The 25,336-nt window shown below is 37.7% G+C and overlaps 1 protein-coding gene across 1 annotated transcript in view; it reads right to left on the reverse strand.

Annotated features, from left to right (window-relative positions):
* Positions 1 to 13,752: 13,752 nt before the first annotated feature.
* The window catches only part of Herc6 (HECT and RLD domain containing E3 ubiquitin protein ligase family member 6), a 56,603-nt gene continuing 45,019 nt past the window's right edge, over positions 13,753 to 25,336 (reverse strand). Inside the window, exons 16-23 of the mRNA XM_031382026.1 lie at positions 22,944 to 23,081; positions 20,670 to 20,813; positions 18,755 to 18,921; positions 17,457 to 17,520; positions 17,063 to 17,133; positions 14,790 to 14,973; positions 14,601 to 14,703; positions 13,753 to 14,352 (exon numbers count right to left, since the gene is read on the reverse strand). Coding sequence (XP_031237886.1) covers positions 14,144 to 14,352; positions 14,601 to 14,703; positions 14,790 to 14,973; positions 17,063 to 17,133; positions 17,457 to 17,520; positions 18,755 to 18,921; positions 20,670 to 20,813; positions 22,944 to 23,081 — 1,080 coding nt within the window. The 3' untranslated portion in view covers positions 13,753 to 14,143. The remainder of the gene's footprint in view (positions 14,353 to 14,600; positions 14,704 to 14,789; positions 14,974 to 17,062; positions 17,134 to 17,456; positions 17,521 to 18,754; positions 18,922 to 20,669; positions 20,814 to 22,943; positions 23,082 to 25,336) is intronic.

Here is a 25,336-nt window from a genome sequence, read left to right on the forward strand (position 1 = left end):
CCAAAAAAAAAAAAAAGAATTATATGGTACACAGGTCCTGCCGGGAGACAGCTGGTCTCCCAGGAGTCTTCTCACTTCTGGGCTCAGAAGTGAGATCTCCATTCTCTCTCCAATAACTGTCCAAAGTTGGACTAGCCAGGAGCACACAGGGCACAGGAACAGTGGAGCAGTTGGGACAGGATCCTTTCAATCTCCATCCACACCTGAAGCTGGAGCTAGTCCACAGCCCTCTGTACACAGGTACTGCTAGAAGAGAGCTGGTCTACCAGGAGTACTGAAACAGATTTACAGCTCCACAGAAGGGACAAGCTCCAGCCAGAGACAGCAAGACCAACTAACACCAGAGATAACCAGATGGCAAGAGGCAAGGGCAAGAACACAAGCAACAGAAACCAAGACTACTTGACATCATCAGAACCCTGTTCTCCTAACACAGCAAGTCCTAGATACTGCAACACACCGGAAAAGCAAGATTTGGCTTTAAAATCACATCTTATGATACTGATAGAGGACTTTAAGGAGGACATAAATAACTACTTTAAAGAAATACAGGAGAACACAGGTAAACAAGTACAAGCTCTTAAAGAAGAAAAACAAAAATCCCTTAAAGATTTAGAGGAAAATACAACCAAACAGGTGAAGAAATTGAACAAACCATCCAATATCTGAAAATGGAACTAGAAACAATAAAGAAATAACAAAGGCAAACAAACCTGGAGATAGAAAACCTAGGAAAGAGATCAGGAGTCATAGAAGCAAGCATCACCAACAGAATACAGGAAATAGAAGAGAGAATCTCAGTGCAGAATATACCATAGAAAACGTTGATGTAACAATCAAAGAAAGTGCAAAGTGCAAAAAGTTCCTAACCCAAAACATCTGGGAAATCCAGGACACAATGAGAAGACCAAACGTAAGGATAATAGGTATAGAAAAGCGTGAAGACTCCCAACTTAAAGGGCCAGTAAATATCTTCAACAAAATTATAGAAAACTTCCCTAAGCTAAAGAAAGGGATGACCATAAACATATAAGAAGCCTACAGGACTCCAAATAGATTGGACCAGAAAAGAAATTCCTCCCATCACATAATAGTCAAAACACTAAATGCACAAAACAAAGAAAGAATATTAAAAGCAGTAAGGGAAAAAGCTCAAGTAACATATAAAGGCAGAACTATCAGAATTACACCAGACTTCTCACCAGAGACTATGAAAGCCAGAAGATCCTGGGTGATGTCATACAGAGCCTAAGAGAACACATGCCAACCAAGGCAACTATACCCAGCAAAACTCTCAATTACCATAAATGGAGAAACCAAGATAGTCAACGACAAAAACAAATTTATACAATATCTTTCCACAAACCAGCCCTTCAAAGGAAAATAAATGGAAAACTCCAACACAAGGAGGGAAACCTAATACCAATACTCTTCAAAATATTCCACAAAATAGAAACAGAAGGAACACTACCTAATTCATTCTGTGAAGCCACAACTACTCTGATACCTAAACCACACTGAGACCCAACAAAGAAAGGCAACTTCAGAAAAATTTTTTTTATAAATATTGATGCAAAAATACTCAATAAAATTCTCACAAACCGAACCTAAGAACACATCAAACTGATCATCCATCAGGATCAAGTAGGCTTCATTCCAGGGATGCAGGGATAGTTCAATATATGAAAATCCATCAGTGAAATCCACTATATAAACAAACTCAAAGAAAAAAACCATATAATCATCTCATTAGATGCTGAGAAAGCATTTGACAAAATTCAACATCCCTTCATGATAAAAGTCTTGGAAAGATCAGGAATTCAAGGCCCATACTTAAACATAGTAAAAGCAATATACAGCAAACCAGTAGCCAATATCAAACTAAATGGGGAGAAACTTGAAGCAATCTCACTAAAAACAGGAACTAGACACGGTTGCCCACTCGGAAATTGGATATAATTCTACCGGAGGACCCAGCTATACCATTTCTGGGCATATACCCAAAAGATGCTCCAACATGTAATAAGGACACATGCTCCACCATGTTCATAGCAGCCTTATTTATAATAGCCAGAAACTGGAAACAACCCAGATGTCCCTCAACAGAGGAATGGATACAGAAATTGTGGTACATCTACACAATGGAGTACTACTCAGCTATTAAAAACAATGAATTTATGAAAGTCTTAGGGAAATGGATGGATCTGGAGAATATCATCCTGAGTGAGGTAAGCCAATCACAAAAGAACACACATGGTATGCACTCTCTGATAAGTGGTTATTAGCCCAGAAGTTGGGAATACAGGAAGAACAACCCACAACCCACAAGAAACTCAAGAAGAAGGAAGATCATAAGGTGGACATTTCATTCCTTCTTAAAAGGGGGAACCAAGTACCCACGGAAGGAGTTGCAGAGATTAACTATGGAGCAGAGACTGAAGGAAGGACAAGCTAGCCTAAATATAGCTATCTATTGAGAGGCTCCGACAGTACTTAACTAATACAGATGTAGAGGCTCACAGCCCTCCATTGAACTGAGTACAAGGTCCCCAGTGAAGGAGTTAGAGAAAGGACCAATGGAGCTGAGGGGTTTGCAGCCCCTTAGGACAAACAACAATATGAACTAACTAGTACCCTCAGAGCTCCCAGGGTCTCAACCACCAACCAAGGACTGCACATGGTGGGTCTGATTGTTCTGGCAGCATGTGTATAGTAGAGGATTGCAAATTCGATCATCAATAGGAGGAGAGTACCTAGGCCCTTTTAAGGTTCTGTGCCCCAGGGTAGGGGAATGCCAGGGCCAGAAAGTGGGAGAGGGTGGGGAGGCAGGCATAGGGAGGGGAGAGGCAACAGGGATTTGTTCTTGTTGTTTTTGTTTGTTTTTTGGAGGGGAAACTGGGAAAGGAGAAATTTACATGTAAATAAAGAAAATATCTAACAAAAATAATAAATTTCTTTTAAAAAAAGTGTTGCCACAATGAAAAAAAAAAAGAAAGAGCAATTTGCAAATTCATTTAGAATAACAAAAAAACAAAAACAAAAAACAAAACAGGATAGCAAAAACTATTCTCAACAACAAAAGAACTGGGAGAATCACCATCCCTGACCTCAAGCTGTACTACAGAGCAATAGTGAAAAAACCTGCATGGTATTAGTACAGAGACAGGCAGGTTAATCAATGGAATAGAATTGAAGGCCCAGAAATGAACCCACACACCTATGATCACTTGATCTTTGACAAAGGAGCTAAAACCATCCAGTGGAAAAAAAGACGGCATTTTCAACAAATGGTACTGGTTCAACTGGAAGTCAGCCTGTAGAAGAATGCAAATATTTCCATTCTTATCTCCTTGTACAAAGCGCAAGTCCAAATGGATGAAGGACCTCCACATAAAACCAGATATACTGAAACTAATAGAAAAGAAAGTGGGGAAGAGCCTCGAGCACATGAGCACAAGGGAAAATGTCCTGAACAGAACAATAATAGCTTATGTTCTAAGATCAAAAATTGACAAATGGGACCTTATAAAATTGCAAAGCTTCTGTAAGGCAAAGGACACTGTCAATAGGACAAAGTGGCAACCAACAGATTGGGGAAAGATCTTTACCAATCCTATATCTGATATAGGGCTAATATCCAATATATACAAAGAATTAAAGAAGTTAGACTCCAGAGAACCAAATAACCCTATTAAAAAATGAGGTACAGAGATAAACAAAGAATTCTCAACTGAGGAGTACCAAATGGCTGAGAAGTACCTAAAGAAATGTTCAACATCCTTAGTCAACTGGAAAATGCAACTCAAACCAACCCTGAGATTCCACCTCACACCAGTCAAAATGGCTAAAATCAAAAACTCAGGTGACAGCAGATGCTGGCGAGGTTGTGGAGAAAGAGGAACACTCCTTCATTGATGGTGGAATTGCAAGCTGGTACAACCACTCTGGAAATCAGTTTGGTGGTTCATCAAAAAATTAGACATTGTACTTACTACCTGAGGACCCAGCTATACCACTCCTGGGCATATACTCAGAATGTGCTCCAACATGTAATAGGGACATATGCTCAATTATGTTCATAGCAGCCTTATTTATAATAGCCAGAAGCTAGAAAGAACCCAGATGTCCCTTAACAGAGGAATGGATACAGAAAACGTGGTACATTTCCACAATGGAGTACTACTCAGCTATTAAAAACAATGACTTCATGAAATTGTTAGGCAAATGGATGGAACTGGAAATATCATCCTGAGTGAGGTAAGCCAATCACAAAAGAACACACATGGTATGCATTCACTGATAAGTGGATATTAGCCCAGAGGCTTGGAATACTTAAGATACAATTCACAGATTGCATGAAGCTCAAGAAGGAAGACCAAAATGTGGATACTTTGGTCCTTAGAAGGGGAAGGGGGAACAAAATACCCATGGGAGGAAATACAGAGACTAAGTGTGGAGCAGAGACTGAAGGAAAGGCTATCCAAAGACTGCCCCACCTGGGGATCCATCCCATATACTAGCAAACCCAGAAACTATTGTGGATGCCAAGAAGTGCTTGCTGACAGGAGCCTGATTTAACTGTCTCCTGAGCAGCTCTGCCAGTGCCTGACGAATACAGAGGTGGTTCCTCTCATCCAATCATTAGACTGAGCAAGGGGTCCCCAATGGAGGAGTTAGAGAAAGGACTGAAGGAGCTGAAGGGGTTTGCAAACCCGTAGGGAGAACTACAATATCAACCAACCAGGCACTCCAGAGTTCCCAGGGACTATGCCACCAACCAAGGAGTACACACGGAGGGACCCATGTCTCCAGCTGCATATGTAGCAGAGGATAGCCTTGTCAGACATCAATGGGAGGTGAGGCCCTTGCTCCTGTGAAGGCTCAATGCCCCAGTGCAGGGGAATGTCAGGACAGGGACGAGGGAATGTGTAGGTTGGTTAGCAGGGGGAGGGGAGATGGGATAAGGGGTTTTTGAAGGAGAAATGAGGAAAGGGGACAACATTTGAAATGTAAATAAAGGTCTTTTGCCCCTTGCCCCTCTCTCTCTTATCCTCTTGCCTCCGGCTCTCTCCATGTGGTCATGGCCAAGTTTTACTTCTTTACTCTCTCTCTACCTTTCTCTGCCTCTACTACCCTCTTAACTTCCCTCCCCATGCCATGAATAAACTTTTTCTGTACTACAAAAAAAGAATGAAGAAATGTAAATAAAAAATATCTAATAATAATATAATTAAATGAGCTAATCATGGTAAGACACACTTTTAATTCTGGCATTCAGGAGGCAGAGGCTAGTGAGTTGGAGGGCAGCCTGATCTACATAGTAAGTTCCAGGATAGCCAGGGTTTTGTAGAGACTCTGTCTCAATAGATAGATAGATAGATAGATAGATAGATAGATAGATAGATAGATAGATAGATAGATAGATAATATTGACTCATGTAATGATAATATGTGAAACTCCACAAACCAGTTCTCCAGGCAAACAAGTCTACAGTTAAAATTATCCCATGGACATACTGCATTTGAAACATTTAAGAAAGCCTCAGCCAGAACAGTGAGCTGTTACTACCTAGACCACCAACAATTTTCTTTTCCCATCTCAGTTCAGAGCAATGGCAACAGAAGATGTTGCCAAGAATTTAGGACTCCTTTCCTAAGAGTTATCAGGTAGAGGTTAAAGTAACTTTTTAGAGGGTCACCAGAATAATTACATAATTATTAAAGATAATATATGCATGTATTTCTCTAACAGATTTGTGGAGCAACTGTAGAAAACTATATATAACTCTGTTGGGAGGCTATAACATAACACTCTTGCTATTAACTGGAGGGGAGAGGAAATGTGAGCAAAGCTGTAATTAGAGCAAGCAAATAATACCAGATGGTAACTTAAATTCACAGTAACACAGAAGAGAATCAGAAACCATAAAAGTAATGTAATCAATTCTATAAACATACTTGCTATTTAAAAAACCTTCAAAAATACCAAAAGAGAAATCTAAACAAGCAATCAAAGGACCAATAAGACCTCCCAAAAAACTCCCAAACAAAGCAAAAAGATAAAAAGTCTACAAAAATAACATTGAATTAGAGTTGGGCATGGGACTTGCTCTTAAATTTGGTTACTATACCAAATGAGACTCTTGGAAAAAAACCCTGATTTTTCCTTTGCCCCTGGATTTAAATTACAGATAGCTTCTGGGTTATGGATGTAACCTGTGCCTACTCTCCTCTGTCAGTGCTGGAACCCTTTGTATCTTGTACAGGTTTTATTTGTGCTGCCACAGTCTCTGTGAGTTCGTACGTTCATTCGACCTTTTTTGTGTCTGGAAGACACTGTTTCCTTAGGGTCATCCATCACCTCTGGTTTGTATAGTTAATCCACTTATCTTCTTCATATACCCCTATGACTTGAGGGAGGACTTTGATGAAGATATCCCATTTAGGAGTGAGTGCTCCAGAGAATCTCACTTTCTTCTTGCTGTCCAATTTCTGTGTAAGTTCCCATCTTCTGAAAGAAGCTTCTCTGATCTGGCTTGAGAGAGGCATTGATGAAGTCATTTTATAGCTAGGTTCTTTTAGTAGAATAATAGTATTAGGTTTTTCCATAAGCTCATGACCTATGTAGCCTCCTGTTCTTGTCCACTTTAGCAGTGGTATCAGGTAGTCAGATGTGGATTGCATCTCATAAAGTGAGTTTTAAATCTAATTAGAAAGTGGTTGGTTTCTCTTGTAACATTTGTGCCACCATTGCGCCAGTATATCTTGCAGAGAGGTGGTTGTAAGTTGCAGGGTTTATAGCGGTGAGTTATTTATGATTACAGGTTACCTTCCAGGTATGGATAGTGTCTTCCAGTATTGTGAACACTAGTCACTAGGGTTAAAGCTTCTAGTTAGGTTCCAGCTCAACTTCTCTGTAGTCAGTAATGTAGGTGTTTTTAGAAATAGAACATATTCACCAAGTTGGAGAGAGAGAGAGCAACCAATAACCTATGTTGTTTGGGGGTCTCTTTACATACTCTGGTGCTATAAGAAGAGACTACGACTAAAGTAACTTCCAAAAGGGACCCTTGCTTACAGTTTCAGAGAGTTACTTCATCATCATCATGGTACGGAATGTGGCAGCAGGCAGGCAGGTATGGCACTGTGGCGGCAGGAGCTGAAAGTTCACATCTGTTCCATAAGACTGGGCCTGGCATGACTTTTGAAACCTCAGAGCTTACTTCCAGTGACACATCTCCTCTAATAAGGCCACGCCTTCTCAAAAAAGGCAATCCTTCCGAATCCTTCCCAAAGGGAAGTTCCACTATACTATATGGGACCTAAGCATTCAAATATGAGAAACCTCCTAAGGAGGGTTCCAATGGGTCACTTTGGCCAATGACTCAACAAGATATAAACTATTCCTAGCACTTGAGGTTTTACTCTGTGCCATTAGATGCCTAGTTGTAGCAACATCTCCCTGTTATTTGGTGACTCCATTTATATTTCTTTCTTATATGTATATATTTTATGAGCTACTGGGATGAGAGTATATTCTTTTGTGTTTAGCTAGAATGTACTATAGCTGTCTGATAAGTCCATTTATTTTGTGATGTTACTTAATTCCAGTATTTCTGTTTTGCTTAAGTCTGTATGACATGTCTGTTGGTGATGGTGGAGTAATAAGGTCATCCACTTATCACTGTGTGATAAGTCACTTATTGATAAGTAAAGTCACTTATTAATATGTGACTTTAGCTATTTAGTGTTTCTTTCATGAATGTGTTCTTGTTTGTTTCTTCTTTTAATGAGTGTGTCGTGTAACCTTTTGATTAGTTTTAGTTTGAAGTCTTTTTTTGTCAAAAGTTAAGACAGCAATACCAGCTTGATTTTTGGGTCCATTTGCTTGGAGTTTCTTTTCTATCCTTTTATACCGAAGTGATGTCAATCCTTGATGATAGGGTGTTTCCTGGATGGGAAAAAAAGGACAGATCCTGTTTTCCAATCCAATTGATCAGTCTGTGTCTTTTTATTGTGGAATTGAGACTTGATATTAGGCGTTAACGATGAGAAGTGCTTATTGATTCCTGTTATTTTGTTACTGCTGTTATGGTTGGGCTTTCTCCCCATTTTTGATTCAGATGTTCAGGATCAGCACAGCAAAATGTTATTCTCATATTCTTAAATTCTTTCACTGGTATCTGTAACTTCTTGTTTGAAATACTAAAAAGAAAAAGAAAACTGGATGATCTACTCCCATGAACATTAGTATTTCCTTTTTAAAGAATGACTACCTTTCACTGAACATACGTTCTTGACGGTCCACATAGAAAATCCTACAACAAACATTACACTGGGACTATATTACAATAAAAATCTATTATTTCCATTGCCTTCATGCCTCAATCAGCTTGAAGCCAGGTTGGGGACATTGTACCCTCCATCTATAAGGCACTCTGTTCAAAAGTCTGGAACTGTATGTAGGTTGTATTTTCTTATGAGTACATACTTTTTAAATTAACATTCAAATTTTGGCTTCCATAAAGTACTTGACTTAAGTATATTAAAATTTCCCATATCACTACTAATATGCAATGGAACTATAACTAAATCAGGGGTACTTGAACACAGGCACTGTGATATCTCCCTGTCAGTGTAGAAAAACTAAAAGGTGGTTTATATCTTGGGTGAAACAGAATAAGATGGCATGTGATTTCACCAAACTACTCAGACTGTTCAACAAATTAAATTGTATGAGATGCTTGTCTCTGTTTAATATTTTTGGATTGTATGTAGGCTGCATAATAAGTTGAACTACAGAAAGTAAAACCACACTACTATGTTTGATTCTTGTGTAGAAAAAGACAAGCAGAAAAAAAGGGGGATAAGTTATAAGACAGGCAAGGAAGAAAAAACATTTCCTGGAGTGTAAATTACCTATATCACTAGGAAATAAAGATAAGAAAGAGAAGATAACTGTTTCTCAAAGATAAGGACTCAGAAAAGGTAAGGCTAAAAAAGCCATTGAGTCAGTCATAGGAAAGTCACTGGTGAGGTGTGGAGGCACACTTGACTGAGCCTTAAAGACTGCAACCCTGCTCTATAGGTGGAGCCAACTAACCCGCTTTTCTTCTGTGACCTGGTGTCCTCCTTGCAGAAAATAGATTTGTTTTAATGACTCAGTATACGACGAAAAGGGACACAGAAAAGGGAAGAGAAATGACAAATGATGACCAAATCATGTGCTGATGCTAAGTGAAGTGAGCCAGAGGCATGAAGGCAAGTAACATGTTCTTGCTAATATATGGGATTTAGGAGAGTACAAAGAAAGGCGTGAAAGTAAAATATACAATTAAGGATAAAGAGGGAGGACATAAGAACAAAATAAAAATTTTTTAAATGATTTATTATTTTATGTGTCTGAGCATTTTGTCTACATGTATGTATTTGCACCAAATGCATGGTTGGTGTCCAACAATATCAGAAAAAGTGCAACAGGTCCCCTGGGACTGGATTCACAGTGTTGTCAGCTGCCATTTGAGTACAGGGAATCAAGCCTAGGTCCTCTGAAAGAGTAGGCCCTCTTAACTTTTCAATCACCACCTCAAAGATAATATAAGGGTTGGATATGCTCAAAATCCATTTTCTATTTATGAAAATGTCAAATTGAAACCTGTTACATTGTACAAGTAATGTATGCCAATTAAAAAATTTAAAAAATGGTGTGATCAATAGCTCAGACAAAATGAAAATATGAAAAATTTCATGAGGAAACTAAAATTTTACACCTTAAAAAGTATAACAACTAAAGTTGAAAACATAGAAAACTTCATGTATTTAAAGAGGCTAGAGAACTGGAAGATATAAAAAACTGCATGAAGCAAAGCTGGGACATGACAAGAGCCCACACAATTCTCAGCTGTAGAGAGCATATGTACCTGGAGTCCTAGATGAGGAACTCACAGTCAGCTGTGAAAATAGGTACTCACATCTGAAAACTAGAAAAAGCCGAATTGTTCTCACAACTGAACAAATCAAGCTAGAATTAAAAAGAAAGAAAACCAAAGTACATTATAGTAAAACTACCAGGGGAAAACTTGCAAAGTATCCCAGAATAAAGACTTGTTATTTCAAAACAAGCCAGGTGTGGTAACATACACTTGTAGTCCCAGCTATTCAGCACTGAGGTAAGAGGATCTCTTGAACCCGTAAGTCCACGGCCAGCCTAAGCAAAAAAGAATACTGTTTCAAAGAAGAAAAGAACACTCATAAAGTTTGTTATAAACTAAAACAAAAATAAGCAGCTGATTTATTACATGCTGTTGATAATAGACCTTAAATGTAAATGTACAGAAATAATTAAACAGGGTTGGGAAGAAGGCTTTATGGGCAAAGTGTTTGCTATATAAATATGAGGACCTGTGGTTGGTCCTACATCCCAGCTTCCATGTAAGAGCCAAGAAAGGCAGATTCTAGATGCTCTCATCCAGTCAGTCTAGATGAGACAAAGTAGTCTAGGTTCAATAAAGACCTTATCTTAAAAAGTTAGTAGAAAATGGTAGAGGCACCCACATATTCACATACCCACATACACACATACCCAATAAGACACACACACACACACACACACACACACACACAGAGTGACAGAGACAGACAGACAGCATGAGCATAAGGGGAAAAAATAGTTAAAGTCAAATGATAGGGAAACCTGGAGAGGAATGTCATTAACAAATGGCATGGGGTGGGGACAGGGGCATGAGAGGGGTGATGGGAGAGGGCAAAGGAACCCCTTCAGAGAGCATCTTTGGGGGCACCTTCTCAGAAAAGTCTTCCTGGAGCATCTCCGCTCAATCACCAGAAGAAAATAAAATCTGACTTTTTTTATAATCTTTTAGGGGTAGCAGGAATTTGACATTATAAAATTTATTTTTGTATAGTGTATGTGATTAAGAAAAAAAAAGGATGGGGAAGCCAGATACTGGTTAGGACCATAAATGAGGAGTTTCTGCTGAACCACAGTGCAGACCACAAGTTAACTCTGTATCCCAGAAAGAACTGCAGGGAAGAGAGGTCTAATTCAGGCCTGTGCTCTTACCAAGGGTTAGGTTATATAATTCAGAATTCTTGGCTAGCATGTACAAAGTTCTAGGTTCAACTCCCAGATATAAAAAAAAAAAACAAACCATACATTCTTGGTTGGACATATGTTGTTGGCCATATTTCTGACTTTTCAGTTCTGTTCTATGTGATCTAGTCACCAGTACCCACCCTTTCCCAATTCACACCATCTTTTTCACTTTATACTCAAAGTGAGTCACAAAATCAATATATGGAAGCCCCCTGTATTAGTTACTTTTCAATTGCTATAATAAAACATCATAAACAAGGCATCTTATAGAAGCTAAGTTTATTTGGAGCTATAGTTCCAGAGGGAAAAAGTCCATCAGGATCCCACAGTGAGGACGTATAGTAGAAGAGCAGGCAAGCATGGTGGCTGCAGCTGGAACCTTAGCCCTTGATCGGTAAGCATGAAGCAGACCATGCAAACTGGAAATGGTGCATAGCTTTTGAAACCCCCAAGGTCCACCCCCAATGACACACTTCCTCCAGCAAGGCCACACCTTCTAAACCTACCCACACCGAGCCACCAACTGGGAACCAAATATTTAAATATCTTAGCATATTGGACCATTCTCATTCAAATCACCATACCATCCACCATTCATTGCTCTTTTTAAATTATGCCTCAGCTATTCTGAGCCATTTGGATAATTTATACCTTAGGATCTGTTTATCAATGTAAATAGAATAAATAGCTGAAATTAAGTTAAATTATCACTTGACTACATGTGCTAATCAGTGGACTCAGCTTTTCTAGGTCTAACACCAAACAATCTCTCCAGACAATAAGCATCACAGTAAGTCTCATACACAGGCATAGGCAGACACACCACACACACACACACATACACACAAACACACAGAAATATAGGCACAGACACACATACAGAGACACACATGCACACATACACACATGCAAAGACACACACATATATACCATATACACACAGATATGCATACATGCACACATATACACACACAAAGATACACACACAAAATACATACCATATACACACACAAATACACACATACACACAAACCTTGGAATAATAGCATGCTGCTATCAGTAAATCTGATCTTTCTATACATATTAATTTAAGACTTCTTTAGTTTCTTTAAAAAATATAGTTCACATTATAAAATATTTAAAAACTTAATAAAATTACCCTCTGTTATTTCCTATTTTTTATATTGTAGATGACAATGATTTCCCAATTCACTATGTGTTTGTGATCTTGAGTCCGGACCTCTTTCTACATTTACTTAATGTGTTTTTTAACAGATTCTTCTACATAGTTAATATAATCTAAAAATAAGGCGTTTTGTTCCTTGGTTTTGAATTAATGTCTTTTACTGTCATTATTTATAATATGAATTCATATCCTGAATACAATGTTACATGGACATGATAGGTCTTCCCATCTCTTTGGCCGTGGGCAGCATTTAGTCTTTTGCCATTAAGAGGTCAACTGTATCTAGGTTTTATCAAATTGGCAGTTTCTTTTAGGCCTTGTTTGCTTTCTCATACATGACTAGGTGCTAAATTTTGCTCAGTTACTTTTCTGTCTATTCTAAGGTATTCTATGGGCACTTTCCTATTAATCTGTTAAGATATAGTTGATTTTTAAGTGCATCTCTGGGTTAAATCCTACTTGGTTGTGAGGCATTATCCTCTAGATATTATTGGATGTCCTACGTATATTAAAATGTAGTGAAGGATCTTGGTGTCGGTTTACATGAGATATCTGTGGTTTCCTTTCTCTGTGACATCTTTGTCTGTCTGGTACTGGAGCAGTGTTGGGATCTGAGAATTAACTGAAGAGTATTCCCTCTTCTAATGGTTCATTTGCTTTTGTTGTTGCAATTGATGACAATCACTTTATTATCCTTAAAAGAACTATTTTTAATTAGTTCATTTGGTTACTTTGGAGTCCAGTAAACACCTCACATGTGAAGTCTGATAAGTCTATAAAGATACAACTTTTTTACAGAAATGGAACTTTTACAATGAGTGATTGTCACAACAGCATATATGTCATTTCTACAACAAATTTATATGAGTTTATGAAATCATTTCAAAGCTGTGTAGTGCAATTTAAGTTTTAACATTATATAGAACTAGCATATATGATGTGTTGGTCATTTCCCATAGCAGTTATGTTGCTTCATTAATTTACTCTATAGCATCAAAATAAGACATATTTCAACTTCTTCACATTTTGCCAACCACAAGTAGGTATGAGTTCCTAATGTGTTCAGTATTTTACTAAAAGAACAGTATCTATATTTAGAATGTATTTTGGAACACTGTACTAAGTATCTTCAAAGAGTAATAAACATCAACACTTAGAAGTTGAAAATAAATCATTTAGCATTTTCTAAAATCACAACTCTAAATATATTCCTTAATACAAAATATACATTTATATGCTTTGAAAACATGTGGAAAGCTTTCCAAACTTGGTTTCTTAATACTTCCAAACTAATAGCTTATTATTGGTATAATAACACTTTAAATAAATACTATTTTATTTTATTTTATGTTTTATTTTATTTTAATTTAGGTGTATCAGTGTTTTGTCGGCATGTATGTCTGTGTACCATATCCATGGAGGCCAGAGGAGGGTGTTAGATCCCCTAGGATTGGAGTTACAGATGGGATTTGAGCAGCCATGTGGGTTCTGGGAATTGATCCCTGGTCCTCTGGAAGAGCAGCCAGTGATCTTAACCACTGAGCTCTCTCTTTAGCCCCCAATATTAGACATTTCAAATAGTTAGCATATTATTAAATGGACATTGTTGTTCAGAAAATATTTCAGTCAAAACAAACATTCTAAAACAGCAAGGTTAAGAGTGCAGCTAATGTTTTACAGATTTTTTTCACTAAAAATATTAATTTATAGCTTATTTATCTCAAAAACTGTGCAACTAAAGTAAAATACTTTAACCTCTTGTCTTTTCTTAAATTAAGGAAAGATAGAAGAATCCCAAAGTGAAAAACCTAATTCCTGAGGCTGTGAGTGTTTCTCCACCGTTCCTATGAGACAAATCTCTTGTTATGGTTGATTGCAAACTGAAGAGCTTCCTTCATCCTCCTCATTGAGGAATACTTAGGCAGGTCTAGAATACTGTGACATGTCAATGATCTTGGGTTATCTTCTTCACTGAAGGTTTCAGGACACCGGAATACTATCCCTTCAAACTGGAGGCCTTTTACATGGAACCTATCACATCCTGTAAGAAACACTAGAAAGGAATACAATTCTGTTAAGAATTTTCATGTAGAAATTTTCAAGATACATAAGAAGTATTAATGATCACATTTAATAAGCATTGTGTACACTTTTGTGCAGAAAAACTGCACAGGGGCAGGGGCAAAGGCAGAGAAAGCCTAGAAAAGGCATGGCTTTTGGGGTTTGTGCTCTATAAATACATGTGCCTTGCCATTAAAATGATCTATTACATGAAGACTAGATCTCTATTATAGTACTTACAGAGGAATTTTTTCTTTTCATCCAAAGTTAATTTATGGAAAGCCTTCCAAAACAGCAGAATAGTTGGGTGTGATTTATCATATCCATCTTCATATTTTGAATTCTTGAGAACAAGAAAAAAAAAGAGTTTTAGGAGGAATATGCTTCAGTTATTTGGAAAAGTTAGAGGGTACTTGGGTTACTACTTACATTTTCAAATTGTTTCCAGTCACAGCTAGCATTTCCAATCATTGCTGTCATTAGTTCTTCAGGCTGGAATTGCCTAATTATATCCCAGTTACACACCTTGTAAAATCCTCTATGAAATTCTTCATAAATCGGCTTTATAGAGATGTTAAAAATGTAATCAACACACTTAGACACATAGTCTCTCCTGGAGGGAAGAAAATTAAAAACCCAATGACATGCCTTATCTGTGACTACAATACTATCTGTTTTTCTCTTTTTAACTCTATTGAGAAAAAAAAAGTATACCTTCTGTGTAGACCACAAGTCTATACAATACAGGGAAATGAAAACCTGGCTAACTAGACAAAAAGTCCTTAGAGAATATAAAAGAAGGACTCAGACTTTAGGGTATTCTCATTTTTTTTATTGTAAGGAGCAATTGTATCTCCCATCTGAATATTTGACTTTGTACAGGGACATATCCCAGTGAGCTCATTATACATGGAAATCACATTACAACACATCTGCCCTCCTAAATATTGTAGCTAAGCCTTTTCCCCTCACTAGCTGCTTGCTCTCCAGCATCAGAAGAAAGTATTGTATCATATATAGCTAGCTTAAATAATGGTCAAAAATCCAAAATTTATGGAGTAGGGTAACTATAGAATGTCCAAGCATTTGCCCCTTGTTTCTTTGCTGCTGTGCATTCCTCTCTGACATCCTTATCTGGCTACCTCTTGTTTTCAGGAAACCACATGGTGAGCATTCTCTCCAGCATGGCATGCTTCCTCTTTCCTGGCAATTTCTATGCAGTCATCAGATTTTCCTATGAAAGTGAAATTCTCAGGGCTGGCTCTTCTGTTCTCCCCCCATTCCCCATCTCTCTTCTAGTGGACCACTTTGTGAAAATAAGTTCTGTAAGGCTGACTTTGCACTATAGGATGTATTTTCCAAAGTATGATAGATTTCCCAGTGGCAAGTGATACCATGGGGATGTGGTCTGACTCTGTCCAGCAAGCATATATGTGGTGGAATTTATTTCTCGCATTGTTGGTGTTAAGAAAGTAGAAACTTGTTCTAACTATAGTGTTCATGGTGGGAACTTTGGAGAGTGATTACAGTTACATGAAATCATCACAGCAGAGCCCCGTGACTGAACTCTGGTAGCCTTACCAGGTGAGGGAGGAAGATGAAAAGAGACACACATTCACACTCCTTAAGTCTATCGGGTACTGTCCTCTCACACTCAAAATGAGGCTAGTAAGAAGGCCACCCACAGATATGGTCCTTGAATTTCCAGAGCTGTGACATAACTAAAACTCTTTTCCTTATAAAGTTATGCAATATTTGATATTTCATTATAGTAATGGAAAGTAGACTAAGTGGGGTAGTCATTAGAAACATGTCCACCTCCAACTCCCACCACACCTTTAAACAGCTTTTGGTAACTAGCCTACTTGAACCACTTCTCTCTGTCTTCCCTATAACCAATCATGTGCTTCCAGTGTAATAACCAGTTTCCCAAAAGGAAGGAGGGGGAGCAGAGCGTGGGATGTAAGTAGACAGAAAGGAAGAGAAATACAGAGAGAGGACAGAGGGAAGGGAAACAGGAAAGACAGAAGAAAAACCTCATTTGTATCATATGTCAATGTTTATAGTCTAAATATTCCTGCTATGGCTGACTTTAAATTACTAATACTTTAAATAATAACCTTTGAATGGTGATGAAAATTTTGCAGTCAGATCCCATAAACTGGTACTAATTTGTGTATTTAATACATTACATGATGTATTGGGGTATCAGCTTTCTGACCACTAGGATATGTTACATATTTTGCCTTTTTCATGCTTCTGTTATCAATATCTAGAATACAGTGTAACATAGAATAGGAACTAAAAATATACTTTAGAGGACAGAAATATTTATTTATTTATTTATATTATTATTATTATTATTATTATTATTATTATTATTATCATTATTATTGGTTTTTTGAGACAGGGTTTCTTTGTGTAGCTCTGGCTGTCCTGGAACTCACTCTGTAGACCAGGCTGGCCTTAAACTCAGAAATCCACCTGCCTCTGCCTCCCAAGTGCTGGGATTAAAGGCGTGCGCCACTACCGCCCGGCAGAAATATTTATTTTTGAATTATTTCTTCTCTTCTACCTGTTTAGCATTCTAAAAACCAACAAAACTAAAACAAACACACAAGAAGCTCAAATATACTTTAAATTATATCAATACAAACATTTTATGTCTATTCAAAATAGATATTTTAGGTCTCTAAACTTACTTGTTGGTTTCGTTCACAGGCACAGAGATCCCATTTTGAATTAAATTAGCATTTTTTTGATCCCAGTATATCTGTAACCAAAATATAATCAACTGATAAACATGAACATGAATCTGTCATTATTATCCATACATCTTCCCTAAATTTTACAGAAATTAATTATATTTAAAAATATTGATATTTCATATTAAAGGTTCTATAACAAAATTATTTTTAAAGTAATAGATAATGGCTGGGGATATATGATAATTGTATAATAGTTTATTGGCATAGGTGCAATCTCCAGCAACTCCTTGTGACACTAAAACAAACAAACAAACATACATACATACATACAAACAAACAACAAAAACTGATTAAAGCCAACCTATAATCTAGATTTCTTGTTACTTACAGAAAAATACATGTGAAGTTCTTCAATATCACCAGCATCACAATTTAGAACTTCTTGCAAATTCCTATTGAAAATTAATTTAAAATGATATATTTGATACTATAAAATTTCAAAGTAATAATCATTCAATGGGGAAAATTAAGTAATATAGACATGCACAAAATTCAGTATAAGTTTTTCTCCTAATCCTTCCCACTCATCTTCTTAGAATAATCTTGATTTAGAATTTGATTTGTTACTCTACTCTACCTCATTGATATTGCTGTGTATTGTGAAAATGATTATGCAGACAAGATTCCAAAGCAGAGAGGATTTATTTTGCAAAGTCCAGGATGTCTTTGGTTGTCACAGTTAAAGGTTAAATACATCACATGCTTTCAACAACCTGCCACGAAGAGAATTAAAACAGCCACATGCCTGTGGTTATGGCTCAGTAGATGCTCTTGCTTAAGAGCGGGGAGGCCCAGGGCTGGATCCCCAATCAAAACATTCAAAACCGAAAAGGCCAAAATGTCAACATCACATCTATCTATACCATCTTATCACACTATATTTATAAACCATATCTCTGTATATATACATACTTATATTACTATATCCATTTACACACCACATCTATGTGTATGTACTTACCATGTTATATTTATTATAAACTATATGTATATATGAACTTATCACACTATATTTGTAAATCATATCTACACATATATGCACATATAGCACTAATTTACTTATAAACCACATTACTTATATTTATAAGTATAGCCCTGCATCTGATTATATTTATATAGAGATATAATTTATAAATAGATACAGTGTTTTAAGTGCATGTGTTTAGATGTGGTTTATTAATATAGTGCTATAGTACATTTATATGGTTTATAAATTGATTTAGTTTATTTATATGTGTGTATATAAGCTACTTATATATACACCTGTACATTGCATACATTTGTAAGTCATTTCTATATATGTATATGCACTTATAGCATCGTATATATTTATAGGGCAAGAAGGATGACCCATGTTCATTCTGAGAACTCCCCTAAGACTTTCCACCTTGATAAAGAGCCCAGGTTCAAACTCTTTACTATATTAATTTTTTGATCAGAGGAACATCTGCCTTTTCTTCATTTCTGAAGGCTTACTCTATTTACTGCAAGTCATGCTAATGGAAATCCATCTACAGGGCACACAATAGTGAAACTGAAAGCCTTACCTGTGTCATGTGTCATACTATTTATACTTAAAAAGAAGAGATTTAATGCTGCTTTTACAAAGCAAATATATGTACTTACCTCCCCAAGAGAAGACTAAGTTCTTTTAAGTCTTCCAAAGATGGCTTTTGGTTCAAAAGTTTTTTATATAAAGCCAGTGGGAAAGGAAGGTTGATAACCTTTGAATTATGTAGGGAGAGTCCGCATAAGATTCCAAATAGGAAATATCTGCTCTTTTCAAACTTGGGCTGGAAAATACATTTGAAAGAAGTTCCTAAGCTATTATAAATAATCAGTTATACAAAGGCACAATTAGACCAAAAAAGAATTAATTTTAGCTCCCTTTTCTAATTAACATCACAAGTTAGATAAAAACTGGGTTTCAAAAGAATAAAAAAAAATTCAGACTCTTTTATAAGTTATAATACAATTTAAATTTCTTCCATAATGTTCTTTCTTTATGTTTATTTGTTTGTTTGTTTGCTTGCTTGCTTGAGATATACTGAGCAAAATTTCTTTTAATAGTTCTCAAAACTAAGTGTCTAGCTGAGGATGACTTGAACTCCTCTTGCCTGTACCTCCTAAGAGAGGGATTATAGCCACATGCTGCCATGCCCAGCTTCTTGCATAATTGTCAATATAAATTAACAATACGGAACATTGAGTAAATGAATTTTTGGTTACTGATAGTATTTCTGAAATGTAGAAACATGCTCATGTGGAATTACAAAGTTTTCCTTTGGAATTTTAAGGTCCCAACTGTCCAATTCATAGAGACAGGTGACAATGAGGAAGGAGGGTTGTTCTGCTAAATTGAGATTTCAACTTAGCAGAATGAGTGCCAGATGAGTATTCCAGGAATGATGGCTCCATTTGGCAATGCAGCCCCACTTAGGGCTTAGCACTGGAGTGGTGCTCATGAGGTCGCATTGTCACTCTGGCATCCTGTCTTACAATGTAGACCCTTTGCCTGAGGACAATCCTGTCATGATGTCTGTGTTAGGAGACCTCTGGAGAGCTGATTTATATCAGCACCATGCCCTTGGACTTTGACCTCTGAGCTCCTTGACAAATGGTTCACTAAAGTGACACCAACAAAAACAGACCAATGCAGCTGCCCTCACTTTTCTTCCCTGCCTCTTAGAGAAACCAAAACTAAATGACAAAAACTTTCCAGGCCAAAACAGCAGCCCAGGGAGGAAGCTTTCCTAGTGTGGCATTCCATAATTCCTGCTCCAGTGCCTTCCTGGCTGTTGGCAGGTCCTGAGGTTCAGTGATGTGTGTGCTCCCAGCTCTCCTTACCCTACTTACTCCCCTGCTGGAATCCCGAAATGAGTTAAAGTGCAGCACAAACCATCTGCAAAGGCCTCTCCCAGTCAGTTTTCCATCCCATAATTTGTAATACGTACTCTGGTTCAACTTAATTTTGCTGTTTAGTCAAGTGATATATAAATTGAAATAAAGTAAGTGTGTGTGTGTGTGTGTGTGTGTGTGTGTGTGTGTATGTGTGTGTGTGTGGTCTGTTTTCTACTGAACAGAACTGTATAAATGTGCTTAAAAGTGCAGGCTTTGCTGAGTGTGGTGCACTCCTACAGTCCAAGCATTCAGAAGGTGGAGGCAGGAGAATTGTGAATTCTAGGCTAGCTTGGAATATATAGTAAGACACTGAATAAGACAACTTATAAAAAGATAAAAATGGAAAAAATTATAGTCAAAAGAATCAACCAACATTTCAGAATTAATAGCTATCTCTACTAGTATACCAGCAGTTTCTCTGTTCTAATTTGAAACATTCTGCATTATAACTAATGATTAAGGACACATGCCAGGACATGGTTTTTTTACAAACTGCCTGATCATGCCATAGCACAGCTGCTGCTCCACTGGTGATGTGGTACTACTCAAAATAGAGAAGCCAGGTTGTACAGTCCTGATTTTACCTTACAGTTTGCATATTGCACCATGTAATGTGTTTTATGAGAAAGACAGAACTTACATTGACTGGAAACCACATGTTGGCACCTTTCTCAGGATACATGAACATTTCATAATTGGGGTCTGTCATCTCTTCAAATATACAGTGGAAGAACTCTGAACTCACTCCGCCTCCCTCAGGACGAACTTCTTCAATAAATCCAACCTAAAGAAAGAAAATTTATTTCAAGGCTCTTATTTACAATATAGCTCTTTGCTCTTTATGGAAGAGTCTTCAGCCTGCTCCGGCCCTCTGGAGCTCACTACAATGGCAAGATCCACAAAGCACTGTGCCTTCTCATGCCCTGTCTTCCCTCAGTTTGCTGCCAAGCAGTGAAGGCCAGGAGCCTATTTATTCTCAGGTTGGTAATTCAGTGAGTGGATCCTTTAGATTGACACACTTACCACTGGAAGAAGGAACAGTGTCTTGATTTAAAATTTGATATGCCATAAACCCATGAGCCATGAAATTCTCTAGTTATTCCACCTTGTCTCTCTTCATAGTAGCTTTCAGACTGAGCAACCTTGGCTCTAATGAACATCTATTTGTTTTCTCCAGCCCCTACTCAAAGTACTTCTAGTAAGCAGCCCTTCTAGTGAGCGTGAGCTAAGTATCTTTTCACATATATATATGTGGAATCTATAAAATATGTATACACCTTTGTAAAAGGAGAACACACACACACTAGATTCTCTTTTCAACAGTTCTCCATGTCTCTGATTTGATGGCCATGTATTGACTTGATTTTACCCTGTCAATTCTGACAATTCCTTTTCTGACTAACTTAACTGCCTTCATTAATTTATGTATCTGATTTTGTGCTGGGGATTAAATTGGGCCCTCAGGCATGCTAGGCAAGCACAATACCACTCTCAGGCCTTGTACTTTGAATACGAGTATCCTCAAGTTTCATTTTCCCAGTATTTGCCCTTCTTGTCTGTCTGAGAGAGTGCACCTGCTACTGTTTGATCAAATGCTTTGGCCTGATCAGGACTCACAGTGATGCCAAGGCTTAGGGAAGATAGTCTTGTCATGCTCAGTCTATTTTGTATAAGTCTTGAAGTTAACATCTCTCTTAAAGGAGAGTCATTTCCTACAGAGGAAAGAATTTTCTACTGATATTTTCCTCATAGACAAAGTATAAGAAAACTAAATACAAGGAGTTTAGATTCTAAAATAAATTTGTTTCTCTATTTTCTATTCGAATCACATGCTGGAAAAAAACCCTTTCTGGTTTGAATACTCTCTTCCAGGATCGATTTTCTTTGGGAATTGACCACTTACACTCTCAGCTTGTATCAGGAAAATCCACTCCCTTTGGAATTCCAGGCTCCAGCTCTTACCCACAACATTTGTCAGTATTCTGTTCTGTATGTAATATGGCCTCAGGTGCTACACAGGAAACACTCTACTAGGCATCCACAAAGGATAATTGAAGAGCAGCTGGAATCAAAACATATATTGCAGAGCCTAGACCTACAATGGGGGGAAGTGTACCTATTATACTTGCTATCTGTTGGGGGCATGGAGAGTCCCAGTTCTTCACTATTTCTTGATTGAATTCTTTTGAATATAATTGTGCAACACCTCCCATTAAGAAGTTAGTATGTTTTCCCAGTCTTTGGCTTGGGTTCATTCATGACTCTTCTTTGAGAAGAATATTTACAACAATATTTAATGATTACTAGCTTGCATTTCCAGCACTATTCTGAGAAGAACATGCTTGCTGGTCCAAAGAGGAAGAAGGTCATTAAAGTATAACCCCGTGTCCTCAGCCAGCAACAGCACAGCATAGTCAGTCCCCACCTAACTGTTGGATAAGTGGACAAACTCTAGCAAAAATTTGTATAGCTGGGAATGTAGCTTATGGTAAAGCACTTGCTTAGCATGTGTGGAAACTCTAGTTTTATTCCTAGCCTCATACATACAAACACATATTCATAAAAAAAAAAAAAAGATACCCAGAAATTCAGCTGCACTAGAAGATTTTAAAATAAGTTGTTATTATTATGACATTAAGTGTACTGGAATAATTCATTATAATTATCAATAAGTGAGTTAACCTGCAACTAAATATGTAATTAAACATTCTATTGTCTCAAGGGAAAGGAGGAATTTCTGGAAACTGGGGTTGTGAATGCTGCTCCTTAATTACAAAGGCTCTTTCCCACAAAAAGAAACAATGAGAGAGAGAGAGAGAGAGAGAGAGAGAGAGAGAGAGAGAGAGAGAGAGAGAAAGAGAGAGAGAGAGAGAGAGAGAATCCAATGAGTTTTTTCTTTTTCTTTTTTTTTTACCGATAGTTGCTTCCTAAGGTCAAAGTCTTCAGCTTTTAGTAGTTGACTCAAGGTGTCTTCCACCAGGTGACTTCGTTTGACTTGCAGTATAAAGAATGGTGAGGATCTTATCTTTTCTGGAGATGCCATGGCTTCAGACTTTTAGAAAAAGAATATTTTTAGCTGTTTATCTTTTGGACCTTTAATACCCTCAGGGTAAAAGTGTGAATGGTGGAGCAGGCCTACCATCCTGGCGTGGAGATTGGAGGATCGAAAATTTCCAGCTGGTGACATGGCATAGCAGGCAAACGAGCTTGCTGCCTAGCCTCCTAACATCAACTACCACTCTGGAACCTACATGCTGGAGGGAGAGAACTGACTGAAGCAAGTTGTCCTCTGAATCTCATATGTAGATGGAAGCGCATACATGTACAGGACATAAATGTAAAAATATTTTTAGAAAGAAATTCAAGGCCATCTTGGGTATATATACAAGGCTCAAATTCAAGGCTGGCCCAGTGTTACATGGTTCCCCATCATTTTACAAAACATAATCCTAAAAAGTTTTAAGTACTTCTTTATTGTTTGTTCTTTTGGTCTTGCTCTTGCAAAAGGTGCCTCCCACCATGCCTCCCGCTCCCCGCCACCTGCCCAGTCAACCTTCTGAGTGCTGGAATTACAGGCACAAAACATCAGACTTGATTTATAATGAATAGTTCTAATAAAAATATCTTTTGCATCTTGATGTCACCACTCTATATACTTATAATTAAAGAAAAGTGTTATTAAATTGTAAGATAATACAATTACAGGATCAAACAAATTGTAGCATCTAGTGTTCATGTACAAAAATGAGTAACTGGTCATGAACAGCTAAGTCATTAAAAATGTCTAGGAGCCCTTACTATAGTAATCATAATGCTGGCATCAAACCTGCTAAGAGAACAAACTACCATCAACCTTCAGAAGTCCAGTGTTGCATGTAAACTCAGAAATGACTCTAAGTGCTATGAGGCAGATGAGGAAAACTGATGCCGATAGGAAGAGGATAAAGGATTCTCTTTAAAACACTCTCTGAGAGGATTCTCCATGAAAATAAGAACCATCCACCTTGGAAGTCTCTAAAACTGTGTGTCAGGAAACCATACTCTTCAGGAGCATTGTTCTGGCCATTTAAAACAGGAGTGTCCTGAGCTTTCTTAAATTGTCAATGGTCCTTCACTACTATAGGCCTTGGTCTTGTTTCTGCTAAACTTCTTTGGATTAGAAATTTAGCACTGGACTTGACTACGCTTGATTTAAACTTCAACATACCTCTGAGCCTTCAGGTCTATCACATGAACAATAAAGCAATGGTTAGGAATCATGAGTCAAGACAGTCCCCTTGGGGTCTGCTTTGCAGTAGCAAGAGTTTGATTAATGGATAACAGGTTCCTAAGGCAGGCGTGTTTATTTGTACAAGTTTTCTACCATCCTCCATAAGGCATATTCGACTCTGGGCTAGGGAACCCCTACTCCAGACCCCTGCAACCCCACCACATACTGAGACATTTATACAATTCTACCAAATTGTTCTGTTATTCCTTGAGCTTTTCTTTTTTCCTGGTTCTTTATTGACTCCAGTGTTCGAGAGTCTGTAGTTCTGGATGCTTCAGCAACACTGACTGTTAGACAATGTTGTCCACGGCTCTGAGTGACATAAAGTGGCCACTGACCATAACAGGCAGAAATTTCTCTTGCCCAGTGAAGAACTAGTTTAAGAATCCCCATCTTATCCTATTGTCCACATAATCTCCACCTGTTCTCTGTGTATGAGTCTTTCCTTTCTACATTATTGTAATTGAATTGGTTAATTAGTTTGAATTAGTTAGGTTAATTTGGAGCTTACAGTTATGACATTGTACATCAGATCCTTTGGAGAACAGAGCTGTGAGGTCTGCTTCCCAAGTATACCCATGAGAATTACTACTAGAAATGATCTCTCCTAGTCCTTCTTATACGTAACTTGTAAAAGGCCACTTATCTTCTCATTAACATGATAGATTAGACATTTCTATAGAGGAAAATACTACATATTGGAAGGAACTACTTAAAGTAATTTTATGGGGAGGTTACATTTGGGAAGAAAAAGTTTTACTTTTTCCCTTTGCCAGAATGTCAGGCAAATGAAAATAGGTAGGACGTGGTCAAACTGACAATGACATAGTGATTAAAAGGAGCTAGTTATTTGCATTCCTTCTAGGCTCCACCCTGCAGTTACCTGGGAATAGCCAGGTATGCCTGACTCACTGTAAAAGGGGTCACTTGCCCCCTCCTCACTCTTTTACTCTTTTATCCTCTCTGTCCCTCCTCTCCCCATTCCCCTTCCCCATTCTCTTCCTGTGTTCCTGGCTGGCCTCCCTCTCCCTCTCCCT

Source organism: Mastomys coucha, unplaced genomic scaffold (assembly GCF_008632895.1).
Source record: "Mastomys coucha isolate ucsf_1 unplaced genomic scaffold, UCSF_Mcou_1 pScaffold20, whole genome shotgun sequence".
Taxonomy (NCBI): domain Eukaryota; kingdom Metazoa; phylum Chordata; class Mammalia; order Rodentia; family Muridae; genus Mastomys; species Mastomys coucha.